The sequence below is a fragment of the Wasmannia auropunctata genome, unplaced genomic scaffold (assembly GCF_000956235.1).
Source record: "Wasmannia auropunctata unplaced genomic scaffold, wasmannia.A_1.0 LD335634.1, whole genome shotgun sequence".
NCBI lineage: Eukaryota > Metazoa > Arthropoda > Insecta > Hymenoptera > Formicidae > Wasmannia > Wasmannia auropunctata.
In genome coordinates this window covers 212,583-239,372 of record NW_012027256.1, presented here as the reverse complement: position 1 = coordinate 239,372, position 26,790 = coordinate 212,583, and the positions used below count along the sequence as shown (strand labels likewise).

Sequence of the window (26,790 nt, the reverse complement as noted above, 5' to 3'; positions counted from 1 at the left end):
CGTCTCTTCATGCACGAGATTTCGCCTCGAGATTTCTCCTCTCGCTCTCTCTCCTCTTTTTCAGACTCGTTTCAGGGGACGGCGCGATTCGGTGAGAGGTCAGTAAAGAGGCGGAACCGCAAACCGGACAACTAGTATGTATATTTTTTTGCATTATAATAATCTCGTTATACATAAACGTTATTACAATATAGAAACATAAATTTTTTTTATAATATCTCATCCATTGTAACATCTCACAACGCCTCGCCTATGATACACACCTCGACGGTCGAGATTATTATATTACTACTACAATCCCTGGCTGGAAAAATCTCGTCAGCGTGCCCGGAATACACCACGTCGCGTGACTCTTTTCCTTTTGAATAAAACACGCGTGCCTCGCGATACGAGAGCGACAAGATGAAACTTGCACACACAGCTTTTTACCCCGCTTATTATTTAATGTCACGCACGTCGCCCAATTTTACCGAAAAAATAACCGCAGATTTTAACCGCGTGCATATTTCATAGTTGTATCCAGACCGCAAAATTGGTTCCTTATTTAATGCATTGTTTTAAAGAGATTATCTCGCATCTCGTGAAAAATAAATGAGGAAAAATGACCATTTTGAGACCTGCCAAGCCCTCAGTATTTAATAACTGAGGAATTTTGGCGCAATAAAGAGTAAAGAGATTTTTTTTTCTTATTGCACTGAAAAAGAATTATGCGAATGTCTTTTGCATTATTAATTTAGGCATTATTACCTACCACGAAGTCACGTGGAATTCAGAAAATATTCACTGAAAAAAAGACAGATTTTTAACGTTTCTTTCGAGAAATTCGATAATATTGAGCTATGTGCCTCTCTCTCTCTTTCACACAATTCGCGAATCTCTCGATTGCCAGTTACTGGTAATAACGTCATATCAACTGTAGACGAAGTTTTGAAGTTAAATTTTGTACGTTTTATCGGTGCCTTATCTTTTTTTTTTATTTTTCTTTATTGCGAACACATTTTTCCGCCGGCGGATGCGTTGCAGTTGCCGGCGCGATATCGAAGCTATAGGGTATAAGAAGCAACGAGAAGCATGAGAGTCATTTCTGCTCGACAATTCCGAGCGCGATCAACGAATCGGAGAAGAACAGAATCCGCTTTCTCTCTCTCTCTCTCTTTCTCCCGAGCTTGGAGCTTATCGCTCGTGTAACGAGCCACGCCGCCGCTCTGTGACGCAGAAAATGCCCTCTCCTTCTCTCGTAAAAACGCACACACAAGCGATCCGCACACCGGCACTATGATTGTCGAAGGGAACTTGGAAAGTACGTGCCACGCACACACGCACGCGGGTTTGGCACACGCCGTCTCGTAATCTCGTGGCTTAAACTTTTAATAAGTAATGGCGCGACCTTGACGAAGAGGGTGGTCCATCGCCGTTTTTAAAATCGTCACGCGATGCCAACTCGACGGCGATTGTATTATCCTCGGTGGTATCATAGTGTCGTAAGAAATAAAAACGCGACCAGCGCAAATATTTCTCTCTCTCTCTCTCTCCACCTTTTATCTGGTTTATCCTCGAAGGATTTCTAACGTCCACTATAACGCGCGAACGCTCGATTTTGCCATCCCTCGTGGGATCTCTTCGAGACTACCTTCGGGTAAAGTCGCCGAGCGCCATGAAGTACTAAGCTATTTATTAGACTCGCTTATTAAACGGATCTCTCGCGTTAGGCCAAGTGATCTCCAAGCGTATGCAAAAAAGAAGGGAGGTGGAAGGCTCGTCGCGCGAGAGACAGGCTTAGTGAAAAAAGGTCCTCGTAACGCTACGTAACGTCTACCAAGTGGCCCTAGAAATTAGTAATTACAGGTAAAAAAGGGGGAATATATCTCTTTATAGAAAAGGTTTCTCTCTTTTCTTTTATACGCAACGTGTAGCGAATTATTGTGTCTCGTCTCCCCGAGTCGCCGAGTCGATCGACGACCGGAGAGCTATATATGGCCGAGGTATTTTCCGGCGAGAGATCTACGGCCGTGTGAGCTGCTTTAAGACTACGTTAACAAACCTATATCGGCGAAATCGGCCTGCGCCGCCTGCGAAAAAAACGATCTCCAATCGCCGATTCTATCTATAGAAAAGAAAAAAGCCCGATCTACATATCGCGAAAGATCGGCGACAATACGTTTGCCGATTGATTGTGCGACGCGAACATGCCTGTCAAACTGATCGTTCCCTGTTCAATAAACAGTCGTCCGATGCGTGCGATCAAGTCAATCGATCGAGCCTGCATCGTTGATCCTCCCCTCGGTCGTTCGTAGAATATAGAGCAACGGATATCGAACGCGATCTCGGTGAAGTACAATACAATATAATGGTTTCTCAGCGGTGAAACATAATCTCTTAGGACGGTTACCTTTAGAATAGACAGCGGAAACGGAGCAACGCAGGCGCGTTTAATTCGGCACACAGGACAGAGAAATTGACGTGTCGAAGAGATTGGTCGAAGGACGAAGAAAAAAATTCTTCTTGCCGCATCCTCATCTGCGATCGATCTGTCGCGACGATCGTGACACCTCGAAGTGACGTACGTATTTTATCTTACGTTCGACGTATACGTGTGTGAGCCTGGTGTAACAAGTAGTCGTGAAAATTCTAAAATTCATCTCTTTCTCAAGCGCTCGCGATATTCCGCGCGTCGCGGATTAATTTTAACATCGCGGAAACGGCATTGTGGGGGCTAATGTGTCACTATATATACATATATGCGCGTATGTAAACTCCGACAGTATTTATAGACGTTTATCGTACATTATATCTCATTGTCGGATAGAAAAAGTCTTCCCGCGTCAAACCGTAGCGATTCGCTGGCGAACTCTCGCAGAGATTGGAAACCACAGATTTCTATATACATCCTAGATCGCTAACTCCGAGAAATGAAGTGAAGCCATTTAATTCAGGAGAGGGAATAGCAGCTTAATGGATTACATTCCAAAACGTCAAAATTTTAAACAGTATTATTAAAATTAAATAGAAGGAATAGGCTTCAAAGAATGTTATTAAATGTACACTAACACTACTTCATAAAGCACTGTATGTGATTACCGGATAAATATATGGTATATGGCTTCAACACAACTGGTAACAAACTATAACATGTTAGCGATATAGATATTTTATATAAAAATCCGTGTTCGAAACCGTGCTTCTCTCGAAAAAAAAAAGATACTTTAATTGAAATTAGTTTACCGAAATATCACGCTCGTTTCTACATTCATGCGGAAAAAACAAATAAAATTTTGGCATATGACAAAAATTGCGTTTACGTTTTAATGCGCTTGGCACGCTAGTCAAACAATCAATGTGATGAACGTCATGGTTCTAAAAAAAAAATAATTTTCGTACATGAATCGGAACGATTCAATTTACCCCCGTGTTTAACGCGAGAGAAGCATTCGTGAACGAGAGCGATTTTCGCGAAATTCCTATATAAATTTCTTTCAACCTTAGCAATATCGAAGTTTCGACCCTGTCGTGTCACAGAGAACTTTCCGCTCGCCCCAAATGTGACGGTTTATTTTTCGGTATAAATCAGATTGTATTTATCGGTACACAAACGGCATCCATATGTACGAAAAAGCTATATTTTATTTTATCGATATATATCACTCTTTCTCTCTGGCCCTTTTGCCTGCCGCACGAAACGTCATGTGTTTCAGCGACATCAGATTTAACCTGACGTTTCGAAATTGAAATAATTTCAATCACGAGCCGAACAAAAACGGGAATGATGAAATTCAATGATAAAAATTCCGAATGTTTTCACTCGCGGGTAACGATAACGTATATAAAAATAATGGATATTTGCCTAACAAAATTTGATAAATTTATAGAGACGCAGAATATACATTTCGCATATCTTGCTATATAGATATATTGGAAATGACGGATATCGCTTAATTGCGAAATACGAGATTTATAGGATCGAATTATGCTCGGCAAATATTTTTCCACGTTCGCTTAGAAAAAGATTGCGGATATAAATGTATCGGAAAAAGTTCGCTGCTGAATCGCCATCATCGTGGCGAAAAAAATATCCGATAAAACTTTAAGCAATTAGTCGCAAAAGCGGGAACGGGGAAATTGCATCGGGAGTAGCGAGGGGGAGGGAGATGAAGCGAATAAAAATATTCGACTGTTTCGTGCGAAGCGTGAATTGTATCCTTACTCGTAAAATAATGTACGGACACGCACACGCACGCGCGCACGCTGCAGGTACTCATTTTAATAACCGATTGCCAATGGCGCGTTTCCTCTTCTCATCTTTTTCTTACGTCGCGCGATCTCGGCGGGCGTTATCTTTTATGACAATTTATCTTACAATTGACAACAACAAATTTGGCTCTTATCTCGACTATCCTTCCGATCTGCGTAACTACAAACGAACGTTTTTTTTTTTTTCTTTATGTACAGCTTTCTACACGCACGAAAAACGTCGTTCCAGGCCGTCGTCGTCGGCCGTGAGGAATCAGCGTGCGGCCCGAGAGAGCCTCTTCATTGATTGAGCTCGTGTCCTTTCTCGTCTCTGGAAGACATGTAAAAAAGCACCGAGGAGTCTAACATATCCCTATCGTCGGTTTTTTTTTGTCTTGAACGGTACGATTTCTCGCGGATCTCTCCGCGTAAAAGGCTCGTGAAAGCTATGCATTCGCGTGTTGATACTCACGCGGATCGATATACTCACGTGCACCCGATTCGGGCCACGTACCATATCCTCTCGCATCCGAGAAAGTAAATAGTCGAGAGGGTCTCATGCACCGGCCGATTTCCTCGCCGACGGACGGACGGTCAGATGCCACCACGTTCTATATGGCACCCTCTCTCGCGTGACCCCTAAATCGTTCCTTCGTTGTTGACATTTCGGTGTGTGATTTTATCGTCGGGATAAATTTCGCGACGAAACTCGCGCGAACTCAATCGTCGAGGATCGTAATCGCGCACCTGAAGAAGATTACCGCTCGCTTCCACGCAGATCAGGCGCTCTTAATCGCTTCGTATTTATTACGAGGAATCATGTAACACCAGACCAATTGCCGGGGAGGGGGGCGGTGAGACAAGTGATTGCTGCAGCTACGTTAAAAATCGCCAAATTCGATGTGAAGCGCATTTATTCGATCGAATAAAAATGTTTATCATTTAAGTTTAAGTATTACACAAGTGGTTAATTTGACTGAACTTTTTTTCAGATTGTATTCCGACTTGTGTTTCTAATCAGAGTGAGCCCTTATTGGTGAGGCTTGCTGGAATTGAGGGCACCTAGTCTGCATCGACACGAGATATATACTATATATGTGTATATATATATATGTACCAACGCACCGTTTTCGAACGCGGCGACAATGCAATCGACGATGTACAACATACGGTGTGCACCGCGATCGGACTTTTCGTGAGCACGTCGCAATAACGTTTCTGCGACATACATGTATGCCGTGGTACAAGGACGCGTCTCTGAAGAGCGCCGCGTTAAAATGCTGCGATACACCTAATCAGCCGTTGCTGCCGATCCCGGCGGAAACCTGTCAATCTTTCTCACCCTCTCGCCTCGGAATTTCTCACCCGGACGTCTCTCCGTGTGAAACGAGACGCGTCGGCGACACGTTGATTCCTGAACGACGCTGTCCGCCGTCGTGCTCCGCGCTCCGAGACGAGGATGCCTGTGTCACGTGGCTGAAGCAAATATCGAGATCGGCTGCAGACGAGCGATGGATTTCCGTCCGGAAGAATTCACCCCGTCTTAGGGAGGCGCCGTGACGTTCTCGGGCACGGAAATGTCTCTGTTCAGGGAGTTGAACAGCTCCTCGTTCTCCTTCCGCACTGAAACGATAAAGCGGTGCCGGTGAGTGAAGCGAAAAACTCAAACTTATCTTCTCAGAGATACATGACACAGAACTTTCGTCTTGCGCCCCCGCACGTTATCGCGAGCGAATAGACGATCGTACATAGATTTATGTATACTTTCCGCGTTCCGCGTTGGAACAGATTTTTCTCAACTCCGGCGATGGCGAGTTGGACTTAATCGCTCGTGAAGTGGCGCAAAACTTAAATTAGCCCCGTCGAGCGTTGCGGCGAAACTGTATTACAAAAGTTAAATCGAGCAAAGTAAATTAATCGCAAAGAAATGCCATTCAGCTCAGCTTATGCTAAACCAGCGAAGGGAGAGGATTGTGGTTAGTGACTTCAAATGCGACTTAAAGATCTCGATATTTTAAAGGAAACATTCGATATATTCTACAATATAACGAAACATTCAGGGTTAGTGTCCAAACTTTCAGATTTCATGATTTACAACTGTGCTCGGTCAGCCCCGTCGAGTCGGCTGCGGGACTCAGGAAGCTGCTATGCGTCAAGGTGATCACCACCACCAGTATCGAAGCCGCCAGGAGGAAGATAAACGTCCCCAGTACGATCATGGCGATTCGCCGGTGACGCCTCGCTTGCTCGAGTTGCCGGGTGTCCTCTATTATCTTCCGCGTCTGCTGAGCGTCCGCCTTTGTCGGGCGGACGGACTCCTTTCGAGAAGCTACGGTGCTTGCCCTCCGTGGCCTGGTTTTCTTGCTAACGCTCGCTCTTCTGTCATCCCCTGAAGTTTCATGTCGTTGTCACGTATTAATGTTAAAGCGTTTTCCCGCTCACGCCCTGCACGGATTGGAATTGATCGATAGAAGCGATAATCCCTTTTGTGGATTCTCCGAGGCAAAACGCGATACGTTTCCATTCGTCTTTAATGCATTCGCGACGTCACGAAGCGAAGTTGAGAAAGTCGAGTATTTTATCCGTTTATATTTTGATGCCCGAGAGAAGCGAGGCATGGAACGCGAACCGGCAAGTTATAAGCTCCACAAAGGCAATATTGATTCGCGGCTAATTATAGTTAGTTCCCTTTAATTAATTACGAAAGGAATAGAACGTTTTTTCCGACTCGTTTCAATTATCCCCTACCTAGAGGAGTCGGACGGCTGCAGCTGTTCGTCCTCGAACGACTCGACGTGCTGGAGCGTCTGCTGGACCGCTGATCGACGTCTAAATTGCATCTCGAGCGTCTCGGGGTGCTCGTCTGGGAGTACGGTAGATTAGGCGAGGGAGACGGGGATCTGTCGCCCGACTCGAGGAGACACAGGCCGGAACGATCGTCCAGCTGGAAGCCCAGACTATCGGGCGGATACAGACTGGAGCGATGACCTATCATCCGCGCGCCGTCCGGTTCGACGGACAACGTAGCGTAAACGTCCTTGGCACGGTTGTAGAACCCCGACGATAAGTCCTGGCCGGTCGCCGCCGCGAAATCGTCCACGTAGAGGATTATCCTCTCGCACGACGCGCCGCTCGGCCGTCGATTCCGCTCGTCCCGATGATCGATGTCCATGGCGAGGAGGTGAATTAATGACCTCGAGAACGCGCCGAGAAGTCCAAAGTGTCGTTCTTCATCGTCACGCTTTCGTCATCGATTGCTTTACGTTTATTCGACTGGGGGTTTACCGCGCCGCGCCGTGCCGAGAGGGATGAATTTTTCCGCGAGGGAATTGTAAGGCTGACACTTATAAAATGACTGATCCATATCCCGTCGTATTATCGATGATGCATATCGCATCTCCGTGGGCCGCGGTTATTCATCACTTTGTCCCGGTGGAATCGCTGCTCGTAAAATAGCTGTTATCAGCTCGCGGACAATTATTTCTTGAAACGAACGAATTGATTTCGCGCTGAAACTTCGGCCGTACATTCCGCCGCTGCGTGGCTGAGGGGAAAGATTTTTATGGAGAGTAGGTGATAAATAACTGGAAAGCTATTTATATCGCGTCGTAAAGGGTGATTAAAGTAGATCGACCGCGGTTTTCACGGGTTTCCCATCACGGCGAGATAAAACATTCTCTCTCTCTCTCTCTCTCTCTCTCTCTCTCTCTCTTGCATGCGCTTTCGTGTTTAATCGCGGCTACGCGAGACACCGCAACAAGCTCAAACGAGGGCCACATCGTTTTCCATGAACGTCAGCAGCGCGCGAATATTTCTCGCAAGAATGCCGCATAAGCGCTTCCCGTGCATGAGATGTTTACAGAATGCCTCGTCTTGTGTTCGTCAGCGAATTACTCGGTCTTATCTACGCCCTTATAGCTTATCCGGGAAATCTAAAAGCACTTAATTATCCGTAGATTCGCCTCGCGATTTGGTATCATTGATTTCTTCGAATGTTTCTTTATAACAATTTACTTCAAATACTTTTCCGCTTATTAAATTAACAGCGTTCATTATAACGTTCGTGCTCAATGAAACTCGATACGGATATTGAAGTTACCAACAATCGCCAATAAAACGTACAAGTTGAAATTCGAAAAACAATCAGAACAACTCTGAAATCTTATAATGAGATGATTAAAACTCCGTGATGCGGATAACGAGGATAATGTTCTTGGCCTTGATTCTCAAGGACTTTGAACCCGCGGATACGATCGTTATTATTGATCATCCTTCACGTACTTAATGTTACATTGTGCAGGTATCTTATTATAATAAACCCGCCAGAAAGGCAAACGTTGACGCGATAAACACGGGGCTGTGCGCTAATCCTAAACTGTTATCGCTCCGATCAAGTGCACCAAAGTGTCTCAAATTAGAAGAAGCAAAGTTGATAAAACGATCTATCAAAACAATCTCGTCTGTGATTAGATATAGCGTTACCAAAAATTTTTATTCCTCTCGTGCTTATTTTTGCACTTCGAGAATATGGGTGCCATTGACGAAATTATCTCGAGTTTAGCGGCGAGGAGCAATGACGTAAAAAAAAACACTGGGAAACCGGCAATCTTGGTAATTATAGAGAAGAAATAAAAAGTTGTCAAAGAAGAGAAGAAGAAGAAGAAGGACGGCTAAAAACGTCGTCGATCCGCGGTGTGGTGGACGTCACCCTTGAGTTTATTGCGATGTGTATTTTTAGCGACGTAGATCCGCGGCGGGCATCGCCGCTCTCCGCCGCGGCGCGCGTGTCTCTTTCCCCGCGGCCCCAAAATCCGCCGACGCGTACGCAAATCCCGCGTGTTGCGACGCGCACGCACACATATTTTCCACGCGTGCATGCCGATAAATATACTCGGCCAAATATTTAGAGAACTCACCACCCACGGGTGGCGGCTGAAATTATTTGAATATCGTCGTTGACGTGGTGTAGAACGAGAGAGACGAACGATCGATTTCCCGTGACTTATCCCTTGGCAAGGGTCCCCCTTGGCAAAGTGAATTCGGACCCTCGACGAACGGAGGCTCACCTACGGAGGATGGATGGGGCGTAAACGACGGCCTCAATGGCGGTGCCGTCGATTTTTCTCTCCCGCTCACGAAAATCTATCGCCTTGCATTGAAGCCGTCCGACCGGAGTCGCCCGCGTTATCCATTCGGCGAAGTACCCCTCAACGACGGTAATCACGGCTTCGATTTACCGCGCGATTCCGATACCCACGCGCGATCACCGGGAAATTGGTAGCCGGAAACGGAAACTAAGTGTAACGGTATAGAGTTCCTTTTAAGTTACCCGGTCCGACGATCCCCGGGGTCTCCTGCAGGCTTCCCAATTTTTCCTCGATCGAGAGTGCATAATCGGATGGAAGTCTTTCAGCGCTCCGTAAGGCTGAACGATAAGGCTTTATAGACGTTTCAGCCCGAAAGACTTTTACGGTGTGTGACAAATTGCTTGCGGGGTCGACGGCGATCGCGTTTCGAAACCGTAAATGCGATTTCACTTTATCCGGCGTACTTTTCTCGACGTCGTAACGGCGCGGCGGCGTTCGAGATTGGCTCTCCGGCATCTCGCGCGCTGAATTTTCCATTGATCCGCCGTGTACGTACGTCTCCTCGCCGCAACCGCCAGACATCGGTAATCGATGACGCCCGACTCTCTCGCGCCGGTTACAGATATTAGCACATATACGAAATACTGAATGCTACGAAGGACCTAATAACCGCCCCCGGATATGTCGGAGAAGCGCGGAAGAGCGAATGACAGGCGTAACAGGTGATACAGGCACTTACAGTGTGTCGCCGGAACTGCGGATGCTGCGCATCCGCGTAGTTACTAACGGCAGTGCTTCATTAATTTTCCAACTACGCTCCTATCGATGTCAGATATAATTCGGGTCGCATAGGGAATATTCCAGAATTTTAAAATATAGCAAGCGCCGTCATGATGGAAAAGTTTTAATGAAGACTTGTAACATTCTGCGAGCGTTACTCAAGGAATTAAAATTTAACGTCGATCCATGTACCTAAATGTTACTATTGAAAAAATAATGTAGCAGATTTCTTGTGACAAATTTTAATGATTTTCAACTAGAATGATATACGAATAGTTTTTTTTTTATATCAATGGGGAAAAATGTCTTTAGACGAAGAAAATTAAATAAGTAAATGAAAGAATTTAATTTAATTTTCTATGACTGGTTTCAAGGCAGCGAATATCAGACTTAATATTTAAATGTTAAAGTTAGAATGACTTTTCCTTACAGATAATTTTAACAGTAAAAATACTGAATCATATTGAAAAGAAGATGAATCGCAGATTGCTTTTATAATCGTCTGGAAGGCAACCAGGAATTATTCATTCCTGGTTGTATTATATGTTACATTCAAGTTCTAATATATTCGTGATTAATTAATGCGCGATTTAGCTTTTGTGTAATTAATAAGTAAAGTTCGTAAGTTATTTCTCGAAATTGTAATAAACTTCACTGTAATTTTAACGCAATGAAAAATGATACTTTAAGGATTGATATAAAACATTAAAAAAGTATCAATCTCTTTCAAACTTTTAAAAGTTAAATATATCAATCAATTGTAAATCACATCCGACATTCACATATTTTACAGCAATAACTGGAATAATATTTTTTGCATATTTTTTAATATAATACTAATCACGAAAGAAATAGTGGATGTATTTCAGAGAGATTTCAGACTCTTTAAACTCTTACAATTTTCGAATGAGAAACATACGAATGATCCGAGCTCAGCCGGCTTTCTACCTTGGTGCAATAACTGAGGGCTAATATTTGAAACTAGCGAATCGGAGCGAGAATACTCCAAAAGAAGTGATTCCTGTCCGAATAAATGGGACTCGCGCGCATATTGCAATCCGCCGTTTCTCCGTGAAAAAAAAGAAAATGCTACGAGAAAAAAAAATGCTTTTAAAAGTATGGGTATTAAATGAGGTGCGCGAGTGATGTTAAATTTCCTGATACGTTATTCTAATCGTGATCGTTATAGCTGCGTTTTAACTTTTCTCTCTCTCTCTCTCTCTCTCTCTCTCTTTCTCTTTCCACCCTTATAATTATCTCAAAAGGAAATACTGAAAGACAATGTTATGACAGATCGCATGTCGATGATACCAATAAAAAAAAATAATCATCGTGTTTTTTTCGCAAGCAAAAAGATAACGCGCGGGATACAGAATTATCCTGCGCAGCCTTATTTACGCCGTGCGCGTTTATTTGTGCAAGAGAATCCTATCTTCCAAAATATTCATTCTGGTAGACCACCCACCCAGAGAGAGATATCGACGCGATCGTCGAACGCGAAACGCCTTCCGAGCCTCGTGCGCCTCGAAAGCGCAATCAAAAGCAACTCGTGGCTTTGACCGCAAACTTTGAAGTCTGAATAAACCAACGACTGCAATGCAACCACTGTCAAAGGAGGAGCGCATCTGTTTCAACACCGTCCAAATGTTGTCCTGATTTCGCGCGGAGGGAAATATTATTGAGACAACGACGGACACGTTGATAGTCAGGGGAAAAGCGCCTCTTGAGAGCCGGGAGAATCTGAATAAACTAAACGTCGTTACGCGGAACGATAGATTTGCGATGAGATGGAGAGAGAGAGAGAGAGAGAGAGAGGTGGTGTCTCGTCGAAGATGAGATTGCACCCTTTCGCTCGAGCATCAATTCGCGACGCGGACGAATGGAGATGAGAGCGTGAGTCGTCGAGTTTGCTGTTGTGGAAGCACTGAGAGAATAGAATGCGGAGATGAGAAATAGCGTGACGACTGCACGCATTTCGGACGTCAGCGTTTTCATTCTCAGCGAGCAGAAGAGGTAAATCTAAAATTATCGAATTGACACGCGTACACATGTATCGTGAAAATCAGGAAAACACGTTTTGTAAAGCGCAATAAATCGGAGATTCCAAATCAGAATTGTGCGTCAACAAAAGTGTGCCACTTTTCAAGTATAAATTATTTAAATTAATAAAAAAGTATTTCATTTATTATATAATTATTTTTAAATATAAATTATTTAAATAGAGGTTTAATTTATCATGATTAAATTCACACCATCACGCTTACTTTTTACCTATCCTGACGGCTTTGCGGAAGAGAATAAATTATCGGCTTTAAATCCGTCGCTGTTTCTCAACGAGAACTATTCGCATGATATACTGCCAATTGCTGTTTACTTTATTGGCCCGTTATGAAGAACGACATGCCCTATCCAATCTAATTTCGGCGCGAGTTTCGACTTCGGTTCGGCTGTCGAAATTAACGAGAACCGCGTGTAATGCAATTCCGCGCGCAGGAGTGAACTCCGTTTTGGCGTTTTCGAAAATGGCGATTGGCGATCGGCAGCTATAAACGCGCAGTTTCACCCGCCAGTAAAATTCTTTCCGCCATCGCGCTTTTACGATTATTAATTCAGCGGCTTGAGGAGAGGAAGTAAAGGCTAACGAGGATTACTGGCGCGTTCTTCTGAACCGAAATTGCGCCGCAGTGTGGGACGTGGAGGCAGAAATCCGTATTCCGCTGCATCTCTCTCACAGTAAATCTCGCAGATTGCTCTTTGTTTCAGTTATCACGCTAGCGAGGAAAGAAGAGTATCCATCATGGATGATACATCGCATCTTGGCCTTCTTTCTTCCGCGAGAACGTTAAGTACAAGTGGGTGCACATAGCGAGGGACAATGAGCTGTCACGAAGTGTCACGTTCCAATTTACCGCCATCGGATCGATCATAAACTGGCAAAGTGCGAGTCCGCGAGTCTGGAAGCTCCAAAACTTGCGCTAATGGACTACCCGTGTAGTCCAGAGCAGCGAGCCAACGGCCGCGCGCAGCTGCCAAAAGCGCAGGGAATCTCCGCTTGTTCTCCATTTCCTTCCTTAATAATGAACAAGTGGAAAAATTGAGAAATCGACCGGCCTCGAAGAAATTGACCCTGTTTCGGGCGCGAAGTCGCTTTGACGTCAGTGCACACACCACACGCGCGCGCGCGTGCGCACGCACACACACACATACACACACACACGGGGAGCATCAAAAACGGGATCTCGCCTGATGAGAGTCCGTCTGTGTGTGCGCGGGACGTGTGGAAAATTATATTGCATAAACGGAAAATTATGCTAGTTGTCGACACCGATGCGCCAAGTGACGCGCATATACAAATCGCATTACCTTAATGGCGACCCGCTGCTGTGTGGCGGTTGAGACCCGGTCTAGTTCCTTCGTAAATGAGATTTTCATACGCGCCCGAATGCATTTCCGCGCGAGCAATTTAAAGAATCCATGCGCCGCCGTCGAGAGGAGGTTGCGCTGGAAACACGAGAGCTTTCAAATTACGACGGGAGTATTTACGGCCCGCCGCGTTTAATCCGCCGAAACGCGAAAGAAGTTAAATCCCGCTGCCAAAACTGGTTTCGCGGATTTCGCCTTCCGGGCGTTCGACCGGAGATACGCATCTCGGTCGAAAATGATGTATAAATCCCGTCTCGCGGAAATTCTAATACGCGTTCGCACCTGGTCGTGTGAGTTAAATCGAGAGATCCGAGACGTGTGTAAAGAGGTCCAATCTGATCCTCCCCCTCCCCCGTAAAGTAATATAATAATACGCAAATACGTAATGCGGCACGCATTAAATTTCACTCTCGAAAATGCAAATGGACTATCCCGCATTACATTATATTCTATACTATCACATCGTTGTATTCGAAAACTGGCACGATATCAAATTTCTCATCCGCGAAATGAACGGTTCCCTTTTTCAAGTTTCAGCGAATTACAACTGCGCGATAGTTTCTCTCTAATCTATAGCCTCGCGAAATAAATACGTAATAGTATATTAAAAATAAATTGTACTTTATAAAAGCGCGTACGAAATCAATAAAAATGAGATATTATAAAATTAAAAAATTAAAAGGATACGAAAATTAAATTAAGAATGAAATAAAAAATGAGATATCATATTTCAGCTGCGGGGAATCGCGCGCATTCGATATCCATCAGTCGGCCCGAATCCCCAAAATACTTGTCAGCCGCGAGAACATGAATGATAATTATTTCAGGAACGACGACAACGCGTCAATTCCACGTGATGCGCCGAAATGTAGTTCACGTCTCTACGATGTTTCCGCGACACACGTACATACGTAGGTGTCATCTGATGTGCTGCACGCATGACGACGCAGTAGCCGGCCGCAAATTGTCGCGGCACCCCGGGAGTTATGCAAATACCGGACGCGGTATAATTTGCGGCGGTAGATGTCATCTCCTAACTGTACGAGATCGATACGCCATTGCTTTACGATATTACACCGAGGCGCGCACTGTGCGCAAGCATAATGGCCGGCAGAGCATTACTCTCGCGTTACGGCATTGTGAAATGAGCCTATATGCCGGCTTATGCCGTGCCCTTTAAAATTTTCACCCATTCCAGCCCCGCTTAGTCTCGCTGTTCCACAGCTCGTACCCGCCCCCTCCCTCACCGTGACAGCGAAATAAAAAATTCACCGTGCTTCGTAGTGCAATTTTACGCGGGAGCTCGATGTAAAAGCGGTGCGGCATTAGCGCTTTCGGAGCTTTTTCACAACACACCATGCGCCGGTCGACTTTAATACGCGCGGACGAATAAATGTAAAATTTTATTTGCCGTTAAATGTACACACAAATTCCACGTGGATGTTAACTCTCGCAGCCGGGAATTCGGCGCGGCGCGGGTGGATTACCGCCCGCGAGTTTCGAGTGTATGGGAAATGTATGAAGCGGGATTATGAACTTCCCTCTGTTTGAGCACCGACTCAAAGGATTTACTGATACAATTGGCAGGTGGAAGTAATTAAAGACCGCTAATTGATTGATCACTCGATCCGGTGCGCGCGCGCAAAGTGCACGCGATTGACGGGGAAATGATCGTAATGAATCAACTGCAGAGCAGTTGTGGGTGTAACCAAATGTCAGCAATGACGATCGCTCTATATCCGTACCCTTTAATGACGTGCAACGTCAAAATCAAACGCGCGGCGAAAATCAACCGCGGCGTTCAGGCCTGACCTGATTCTCGCGCGCCGTGTGAGCGCGAAACGATGTAAACGCTCCGATGCTGTAAAGTGCCGAAAACGAGACGCCTTCCGTGAAATTTCCGCGCGCGCGGAAAGTCGTCTTGCGTATTTAGGATCAATACGCGATTCCCCGGTAATTTTGCCGATCACGTTTAGCAACTATTGTAAGCATTCGACAGCTATCTCTCGCTATTTCCTGAAATTCGAACGGACGTCAGAAACAAGCAGATGAGAGAGAGAGAGAGAGAGAAAGAGAGAGAGAGAGAGTTGAGTTTATTTTAAAAATAGAAATTTCAAACTCAATTAAATTAGTAGCGATTCTTTCCTATGAACAGCGTGAATGTGTTTGCAAAATTGTGTCTAAAATGTATCACATGCCATATGCATAAAAAGAAATGTTTAAAAAAAAGAGTAGAGAACGCTTTACAAAAATGTCAATATATAAATTCAGAGATATAAAGTTAAAAGTTACAAATTATATAAATGTTAAAAGTCTAAATTATTTAATATTCATTAAGCTGAAGAGAGTCTCCTTTGCAAAATGTTAATCTTATAATTGCACTTAATTCAATCGATGCAACGGTATATTTGTTAAACGACTAAATGTCTCTCCAAACACTGTGAGAGAAATACAAGAGCTGTAAATACGTGTGACGCGCGCGAGAAAGATATATATTCAATTAAAATGTTGTAGATATCGATGTTGACAAAGGCAGACACAAAGGAACGTCGCATCTGCTGCAAATCAATACACTACCATTTTTGCAAACAATTCTGCGCTCGAGCACGAAACAACATCCGATACATCTAACTGTTGAAACCTGGCGTTTTGCAAAAAAAAACTCGATTATATATAAAAATAATAAATCGATTTTATACACACCATGTATATATATATATATATATATATATATATATATATATATATATAAACGACGTTTGCAAATAATTGAAATCTACAGTAGACTTGATTTCAATATAAATTCGATATACAAATATTGCATGGATATTTATACAACCATTTAATAATTTTCCTGTTTACTATGTATGCACAGTTGACATAATTTCAACGAAGGTTAACAATTCTATAACATTTCGTGCACGAAATTTATAAACTTTGCTTAATGATAATTCATATACTTTTATCCGAGAGAGATACTTACGCGGCGGTAACAAAAAATGGTAAAATTAAATTTGAATTTTCAAAGTATAGACGCGAAGAGATGCAAGAGGTACACAAAAATTAATTATCACACAGCTTTGTAGGATGTATGCTCGAAAAATTAATTTTGCGCACGATTTAAGATCGGCCTGCCGCAATTTATTTCTGTGAGTTTATTAGCTGCGACGTTAAATATTATCAAACGTTTACGTCGGAGATGATCATCAAACGAAAGATTAATAATCTCATCTCCTCGGATCAATAATACCGCAACGCTTCCGACCTACCGCACACACGATGACATCCGCTTCCGCAAATCTCTCGACGTAGAAACATCGTTTGAACCATCGTGTAAGTTCCAGTATCGACTCTGACTTGTTGATTTCGCGCGCGCTTAGTGTATTTATACAACGTCATCCGCACTTTGACGCGTTCTATCGGAAACGGATATCGCTCGTGGCTGGCGAAAGTTTTAAAAAATGCAAATTTTAATATATTTAAGCAGAATCGAGGTAAATAGTATGAATCAAATTTGAAAAAGTATTATAATAAAAAAAAAATATATATAAAGTATTATTACGGTATTAAGGCAATAAGAATTTTTGAAATATTATCGGAATATCTATCTCCGCACAATCGCAGATCTTCAGGAATTTTACCTTGACGACAATTAATCTCTACAATAGGACACTTTTTTATTTCGCGTAATGGTTACCAGTGTCAGCAATTTAACGGCCGTTAAGCGATCTTTATAGAATCTCGGAGCGTTAAAATCGCATTGCTCTTGCCGTCGGCAACTCCACGGAAGGCGCGGTCTTATTTTTGCTCTCGAGCACGGATGTCCAGGAAATTGTTTCCTCTCGAGGAGAGAGAGAGAGAGAGAGAGAGAGGAGAGAGAGAGAGAGAGAGAGAGAGAGAGAGAGAGAGAGACGAACGAATTAACTCCCGTAGATCAATCGCGCCAACAATTTCACATCGCGGGAGAGAACGACGTCGGAAATGTGGCAGCTGGTCGAAACTTTAATTCCATTTCTCGCACGGTGCTCCCGATCGGTCGTCCACCACGATCACGGCGGAAAGGTCACCTATATACATTACGGAACTATAATCGCGTTCGCCGCGGGGTAACATCCTGAATCCTGACGGTACTCGGTCGTCACGAGAGGATCAACGACACTATACAATATACGGATGCCAGCGAGGTAGCTGCACGTCGCTGGCACGCGCAAAGACGACGCGAAGGCACTCGTCGAAAGCGACTCTCGGGCGAGCTTTCTCGACCGTGGAACGACGAGAGTGCGAGAGAGCTTCAAGGTGGCTCAGCTGCGGAAATCCGACGGCTGACTGGAGGATTCGCAGACGCGCGCCTTTAATTTAGAAACGCGGGGCGCCCTCGACCTCGCACGCTGCTGCATGCGGTTTATTTGTGCCGGTGGAAACTCCGTGTATTGTACGTATATATATACGTGTGTAATCCTGTGCGCCTTACGATTTACATAGGCCCGAGGCAGAAGTACTTTCGGACGCGACATCCAGTAGTGTCGTCGGTTTGCACGTAGCAGTTAATTGGTGAAAATCTCCATGCGCTCCCTTTCCCCTCCACCGTGGGAAAAGCCTCAGAGTTTAGAGAAACACGGACGGGTCGCGGTGCACCAAGTGCACGAGGAAACGTGGTTTTGTGGTGTTCGAGGAAGGAAACGACGCAAGCGTCCACCACGAGACCGCTAACGACGGTGACCGAGCTGCTATCGCATCGGAATTAATGGCAATTACCATAACCGAACTACCGAACGCCATCCGCTTTGTGTCACTTCGCACATTAGTCGAGAACGTTAACTTCGTTATAATTAATCCTATAATATTGTGTGCACTAAGACTTCGTATCGGTGTTTTGATGAAAATTGGAGAATTCACAGAATACATAATTTAAAAGAGAATATACATAATTAAAAGAATTATATTGCTCAAAATAATTAAAAAGACGTTCCGTGGCATGCATTTTTATATGCAATATTTTAATTCCTTTAAACGAGATTCAAACTAAAGAATTGTTTGATAGAGTAATCCGTAATTGTTCTAAAAATATATTTAAATATAGAATATGCAAATTGCAAATATTAATAGAATAATAAGAAATCTTCTTTATATAAAGAGAATTAATATCAATTTATACAAGAAAGAAGACAATTTTAACTCTTTATGAAATCTCGAAGTGGCAGATGATAAGAGGATTAATCAAATCTGGATTCGCGAGAACTTGGCAATGCACTTAATGTTAATCGGATCTGCTAAGTGACAATATCGTTTCTCGAGTACAACAGGATTGTATAATAAAGATGTATTAAATCGTTAATGCTTTGCAACTTCATCCGGGGGTTACTACCCCCGGGAGCCGCCTTGCATATTTTATCGCCGGTAATCCAGCATGATTTTCTCCCACGCTCTCAAACGTACGTATAAATCCGCGCTGTTATTTAGCTACTATTTTTGGACGCATCGCGTCAACCGATGGATGGCTTTCCGCCCGTAGAAAAGACCGTATAGTGCGTAATAAATCGTGCGCTTTATCGCGTTCTAATAAAATCGTCGGGGAATAAACGTGTTTATCGAGCACGGACCGCCTTCAGAGAGATCGTCTCGAATATCTTCTTCGTAAATTCAATGGAAGAAGAAGAAAAAAAGACTGTACCAACGCGACCAGGGCCACAAAACGCGTGACAAAGCGGACTATAAACAAGACGATTTTGTTAAATGTATCTCTCTAAATATCTACCTGAACCAGTGGAAAAGTCACTGATGTGAGGCAGTAACGCCTTGCATCGCTAATGAATAAGTGAAACAGAACCGAATCCGCTGTGCAATTAGCGGAGAATAAATTAGCAAAGTCCATTGATTTGTCAACTATTATAGCGATTATTTATTAGTAATTTCTGAGAGACAATGAAGTTGAATTTCACTAATTATCTGCAGTGACATACTTGGGACTGACGCATTTAATGAATAACCATTGATAATCAGTGACTATAATCCACTGATTCAGATTTAGAGAGGCAATAAACGCGCAACGCTCGATTAAAGACGAGAGACTTTATTGTCGCCAATTGACTCACCCATGTCGTCAATTATAGGCGCCATTCGCAGCGTAACACCGACCAGGAGCAGGGACATGGCGAGCAGAAGGCAAGCGGTCGCGACGATCGTCCAGCGCGCGCGGGGCGGGAGTTCCTCCGGATCGACGAGTTCCAAGTCCGGACCAACGACGGGATCGATCTTGCGTCGTTTACGTTTGCGCTTTCTCCGCGGCCGGTGATACCGTCCCTGAGTCTCGTCCACCTTCTCCGGTCCGCTCAGAGTCTCCTCCTCCTCCAGCTCGTCGGCTACGTTCAACGCCACGTAGTCATCGTCGTCGTAATGAATTTTTCTGCAAAAAAAGAAAAAAAAGAAGAAATCAGAAGGGATTCTTCTCCGTCGATAAAAGTTTACTTGAAAACAGTCGAGTGAGCGACGATTTGCTTTGAAACGACGTATGGCAAAAACCGCACCGAATAATACACCGAGCTATTGTTTCCACAACGCCGGGGCTATTGTGTTCATCGAATCGTTACTCTCGATCAATACCGTTTCGGAAATGAAACGTGCCAGCACTCCGGCTGCGTCTGACGTTTCAGTTAAATTAAAAAATAACATTTTTCTTGTGCATCTCGCGCGGACACGCGAAAATAGCTTTTACCCTCCCTCAAATCTTGATTAACTTGTCTAATAACAGAAAACAAATATCAGTGTACATTTACAAATTGTCGAAACGCTTGAGAGACCTGCGCTTAGAGAAGAGGTTGTTCAAATAGAAATCGATTAACTTCGTCGTTTCTTAGACTCTGGTCGTACAATGAGACTTCACATTCATTTTCTGAATAAGACGTCCCGAGCTATCGATATCGGTGTCGTTAATTAAAATCTATACATTCATTCGCACTTCGTTCGCGATCCGAACGGGCGGAGCACAGTTTCTGATTCTGGGTGCCGATTGTGAAGGCTTGAAAAAGGGCGAGCGACGAACGAGTATCGATCATCGTGGTACCTGCATTGTTCGTTGAAACTCGAGAAGTTGCTGTTTGCCGTACCCGCCGCGCGGCGGGTGGCAGTGACTGAAAGGCCGGCTCTCATTGTTATGTACCACGTATCCTCAATCGAGGCTTAGAATTAGGAACGTTACCCCATTTTCGATCGAGTGGAGAAGTTGAACAGCACGAGGAGAATGGAGGCTTGCAAAAATCAGCCGCGCGCTTTCGCAATGCGCTGACGAACTGAACGTAAATACGCGAAAATGACGAAGCTGTATAACTTCACGCATACTTCGAAGTTACTCGAAGCTAAAACTGAAATTCAGGAATTAAAGGCTTTTAATTGGGAACATAATGTTACCAGAGCTGAGCAAAATACATCATTAAAATTTGAAATACAAAATACTTCTTTTGATTTAAAATACAAATTCCCCCTCCCCTCCCCAACAGGCTTCTTTCCACTTTCCAAACTTTTAGAGAGAGAGGAAGAAAAATTGTCTCACTCTCTTACACTTTTTAACAGTCCTATTGTCTTATATTATCAACCGCATGAAAAATCTGTGAACTCATGAAATTTGATAACGCTGATAACTTGATACTGTTCAAAATTTCACGAAAATAATTAATGTTGCTAATTGCCATATGAGAAAAATTTAAGTTACTATTAATTGTTGTCGAGAATTTTTACATATTAAAATTTTATTAGTTTTTTCAATTATAAAATAGATTAAAATTGCATGTATTTAAAATACAAAATATATTAAACGGTCTTTTTGAAATATAGAATATAAAATATTTTTATGTGCCCCACTAAAATATAAAATACAAAATTGTATTTCAAATACTTACAAATTACAAATATTATAAAAACCTTGATTGTGATTAACTGTTTGTGATATTAAATATGGAAAATATTTAACAAAAAAAATGGTTAAAAACGTATTGATAAAAATAAAGATAGCGCGTGATAGAGCTATGTATAGTTTTGCTGACGTACTAGAGGCGATATAGAGCATCAAGCGAGGTGCTTGATGAATTTGCGGTAAAACTGTTCTCTCCATTACACACGGCCGAGGCTCGATAACGTACGGAAAAGCGGGCCAGCAATTCGATATACGTTCAACAACAGCCAACGAGAAGCAGACCCCGATATCGAGCTGAACAAAGAACAATCGTTGCACTATCTACGTCACACACACGAAGGCCATCACGCGCTCTCTGAGTATAATTTTAGAAAATGTCGCTGGAATAGGACGGAAAAGTGGAAAAACGATAACCGAGGTGTCGGGGCATTGTAGAGGACTGCGGATGAAATTCGAAGTAGTGATAACAGCCGGCGGTGCGGTCGAACAATGGGCGGTTCACGTTGATTCCCACATTATCGCCGTTTTGCACTTTCCGTCGCGTTTCGTTAAGAGGAATTGTACCTTCCGGGATATATATGAATATACGCCATTATTCGTTCATTCTGTGCATGTCGTAGCGACGATAAAGTTAATTCCTGAGCATTATAAATACATTATATCCAAAGTTCACCTATTAATAACGCGTATCAGGAGAAACGCGAAAAGCTTATAAATAGACGTCTCTATACCTACTCTGGTGACGGGATATTCAATTAAGAGGAGTTATTCGATAAAGAGATAAAAGTAAATTGATATATATTGAGTAGATTTAACCGCGTCGAGGAAGACCGTATCAAGTAGTAAACGTCGATGTTGAATCAGTCGCTCTGGCAGCTATTTTTCTCACGCGGAAAAAAAAAAGATTTCAATTAATATTGCCTCCACGACGTATCGGACAGTTATTTGATATCTGTCAAGATATGTTATCCCGCGATCTTGCACGATGTATCTAGGGCGCCCTTGTTATTACGTTACATTTAAACCAAACGGCATAAACAAATATAAATTTAATGTATGCAATTTACATTAAAATTAAAAAGATATTTTATTTTTACACAAATTATTTTGTAAATTATATTATATACATTTTAATAAATTATTATTATTATTGTACTTTATATTAATTTCTAAATCATTGCATTATCATATCCGATTAATTAAATGTACTTTCAAAAAAATGTTTACTTTCGGGAATTTATTAATTAAAATTATTTTAAAAAATAAATCGCTATTTTATTTTTTACATAAATTATTTTGCAATGTATATTATATAACAAATTATTGTAATTTATATTAATTTCTAAAGCGTTGCATTATCATACCCGATTAATTAAATGTATTTTTTTTAAAATGTGTACTTCCGAGAATTTATTAATTAAAATTATCTCCAAAAGTAAACCACTAAATTATGTAATAAACCACGAGATTTCAGTGGCGGTGAATTGATTAATATGGAGCAGTCATAAGAGATTTCTTTTGACATCGCGTACTTAAAAGTTGCCAAATGCTCCTTCTGTGTAATTTTAGAAATCGTTTCGCCAGATTAAAAAAAAAAGAAAAAGAAAGAAAGGACGCGAGACGATGATGGGCTGACACCTCTTCGTGATCGCTAATCGCCGCCGGCTATCTTCACAGTTTCATTACACTGTGTGCTCGTCCTTTGTCGCCCAGGTGGCTCAGCCGCCAAACCGTATTTGCCGAGAGCGGCATGTGACGGAGGCGCGCAACCACGCACCACCGTCGCTGCTGACCCAGTTCCACCGGGTGTGCTGGCTCATGCCGAAACCGTGTCTTTCTCCTCTCTCTTCTCGTGGTCGGCCGATCGAATATGGAAGAAGGACGAGAGTCGCGGCAGCGCTCTCGGCAAAACCCCCCTCGTGAACGAGAAGAGACAGCAAGCGGAATTTTGCGGAGAGACTCGCTATGCTGTGACGCGACGCGACGCAAAGCCGGAGGACCGCAACTTACCGTAAATGCGGAAACTATGCCAAAGTACACGCGAAGATTTCCTAAGACGCTCCGAATTTCCACGAGAGAGAGAGAGAGGATAAGGCAGTTCCGATGGAATTTTAAGTCGATTTGTTCCTAAGACGAAGGCGTTTTTGTCGCGACGTCCTAATTCCCGCGGCGCGGCGTTGAGAAAATATCGATAATGTGACTTGATTCCAGGAAAAGTCTTACTCTCTTCCGCGAAATCCATTAAAAGTTTATCCCCGCCGACGTTGTTATTGTTCGCATGTTCAAATTGCCGCGCGGTATTTAAAGTACTCACAATTGAGCTGCGCTTTGAGAAAAGTAGCAGGCACTTCGGTGCAGCCGCGGATATTCGCAGGAGTCGCCGAGGACTTCTTTAGCCCTTTCGAAATTTATTAGGGCCACGTCTTGGTCGCCGTCAATGCCCAGCAGCTCGAAGCGCGAATCGAGGCCGGCGTGAACGTCTTGGACGACGCCTTGAAGAACATTTGGGCTCCTCGAATGCCTGCGCTTCTTTCGAGGGCTTCGAGGACTTTCGGAGGCTCTTCTCCGTCCCCTTCCTGGCGAACGAAAAGAGCATGATTAGCGAATGTCGCCTCAGCCTTCATCAGTATCTATTCATCTATTTAACGCTGTGAATATTTTCGTTATTTTTACGCTCCATGATAAACTCTGTGTATCATATTTATTTATTATAATATATCTATATTCCACCGTATAAATGTCTCTCTTTATAATTTAATTTTTTATTCAGACTCGCGCGAACCTTATTTCATAAGGTTTTATTATCTCTTTAAATCTGTATCAATGGACAGCTACTGATTATCAATGGTTATTCATTGAATGCATCAGTCCCAAGTATGTCACTGGTCAGTGAAACTGATCAGTGAAATTTAACTTTATTGTCTCTCTAGAAATCACTAATAAATAAGTGAATAATGCTATAATGTCTGATAAATCAGTGAACTTCGCTGTTCTTTTTGCTCTGTGTTAATTACACAGCGGATTCGGCTCAGCTGTTTCATTTATTCATTAGCGATGCTGAATCAGTGGAAAAGTTACTGATTCAATCAATGATTTTCCACTGATTTAGATTTAAAGAGTAAAATTGAAGAAATCTGAACTAAAATTCACGCCAATTATATTATCGCACGGAAAGAACGAAAAGATTTTGTTAAAAAGTTTAAAAATTTTGCTAGATTACAGAGATCTAATTTATAATAATTTTATTGGTTTAGCAAAATAATTTTGTTAGAAACTCAAAAATAATGAGCTGTAAAACGTTTTGATATTCTAACCACTAGTTTGGGTTTCCAACAAAATTATTTTCAGATCTGTAAGCAAAATTTTTAAATTTTTTAGCAAAATCGTTCCGTGCACCTATAAAATAACAACTCACCGTTAGATAATTTGTGCTGAGAATGATCCGCCGCGTTGTTGAGGTAATCACTCCCGCATGGCGCGGAGTCGTGACGTTTGCGACGATGGTGGTGATGCTGCTGATGATGCTGGCCCTTCTTCTTATTGTGCTGCTGCTGCTGCTGCTGCTGCTGTTGCTGCTGCTGCTGCTGCTGCTGCGAATGATGGTGATGATGATGGTGGTGATGGTGGTGGTGATGGTTCAATGAGGAGGAGGCCGTCGAGGTCGAGGTCAATCTAGGTCGACGCGGACTGGCGGGCGCGCTGCCGGAACGTCGGCTGAGCGTCGACGATGCCTTCATCGCCTCCACCTTCGTTTCCACCAGGGCGGCGAGGACGGCCTCGAGACGCGCCACCTCCATGCCGCCGCTGCCGCCATCGTCCGTCGACACCGCCTTGTCGGCGACGTCGGAAGTCGACGGCGTCACCGTCACCGTCATCTCTTCGCCCGACGCCTTCGCCGCCGCCGCCGTCACATCGCCCGCGCCCCCATCGGCGGCGATCGTGGCGATCGCCGTCGCGCTACCGCGATCGGTTGTGGCGCGGCCCGAACGATCGGCCCGCTGCCGGAACGATCACAAGCCCTCTTCCTTCCGTTTCGCCGCGACGGCGCTCCGATTGTCCGCTGACGACAGCTCCTGCAGGAAGCGCGACAACATCAAGCCGATCGCCCGGTGTCACCGCGTTCGCCGGACCGGAGACGGAGGGGGAGAAAGTGAGGAGAGCCCGCGACGACGTAATTGCTTATCCTCGGTCGCGATTCCTTATCGGTCACTATCGCCGCGACAACGTTGTTCCGCTGGCTGTACCGTTCATTAATCTTCCGCAGGATTTCCGGGCGACGCTGCTAACGATCTTCTTCCCTGGGAACGGTAACAGCTACAAGCCGCATAAAATAAGCTGGTAATCACCGTCGTTCCAATACAGCCGCATTAGCAGCCAGTGCTTCTTGCACGGATGGCCGTGTGAGGGGAAATATCTTTCTTCACCGAGTCGAAAAACGGGAGCGGGAGAAACGCCCGTTTCTATTTCCCTCGCGTACCAAATGACGTGCGCAATTTAAGTAAGTGTCTCGATACTCGCGCAAGCATCTCACCGGCAGTATCTCACTCGATCCTGCTCGCTTCCCACTAATTGCTCTACCGACGCGATCGGCGAGAAGGATAAAACATTGACGATCCTTCATTCATTCCAACTTGTTCGCGCTTCTCGTCGCCGCCGCCCCGCCGCCGCGGATGCAGAATCGCGGCGGTTCACTGAAGAAGATGTAACCGCACGCCCGATCAGCTCGCACGGGCGTGCTCGCCTCGTCAGGAAGCGGCCTGGACACGCTCTGTCGCCCGGAGCCAATCGATGTTCGGCGTACCGTCCTCGGCTGTAACGGTCAGCTTCGCGGCGCGAGTCTTAGCCGGATTCGCGCTCCATTATCGGCGATGGCCGTGCATTATCTGATAGCGAATATCAGATGATTCGCCGTGCCCGACGAGACAAATGATTCCCCGCGGTTGCCGTAAATTTCTTCCAGCGGCTCCGCCAGCGGCGCTCGCGTTTCCATCATACGCGAGTATCTCTTCCACGAGTGCGTCCGCTTTACGGGGATGATTAATCGGAGCCACACTGATTTCGCGCCAGATGTACCACGCGCGGGATGTCGAAAGCAGTCCGAAAAACCCGATATCGCTTGCCGGTGCAGCTTTATACGATCTCTCTTTTAATCTCTCATCGCGAGATCTTATAGCGTCCGTTTCTGTCGTCTGTATCTCTCCAGTGGATACAGTTTTGATGCGAAAGATAATCCTCTTCAATCGTCCATCGATTTTCAGCACAATCGGCCGCGACGTCCGATGAGCTCTTTCTTCCTCTCGGCTCTCCTCGAAAAACTCGAAGTCCTCCGAACCCTTTAACTCACCAAAAATACGCACTTGAATATCG

The 26,790-nt window shown here is 44.0% G+C and overlaps 1 protein-coding gene across 1 annotated transcript; it reads right to left on the bottom strand.

Annotated features, from left to right (window-relative positions):
- Positions 1-121: 121 nt before the first annotated feature.
- LOC105456599 (lateral signaling target protein 2 homolog) lies at positions 122-25,298 on the bottom strand. Its single transcript, XM_011700777.1, has 5 exons — positions 25,020-25,298; positions 24,839-24,935; positions 23,738-23,999; positions 19,610-19,920; positions 122-5,850 (listed from the first exon to the last, which is right to left on the bottom strand). The coding sequence occupies exons 1-5, from the start codon at positions 25,296-25,298 to the stop codon at positions 5,771-5,773; spliced, it is 1,029 nt and encodes a 342-aa protein (XP_011699079.1). The 3' UTR covers positions 122-5,770.
- Between the last annotated feature and the right edge of the window lie 1,492 nt (positions 25,299-26,790).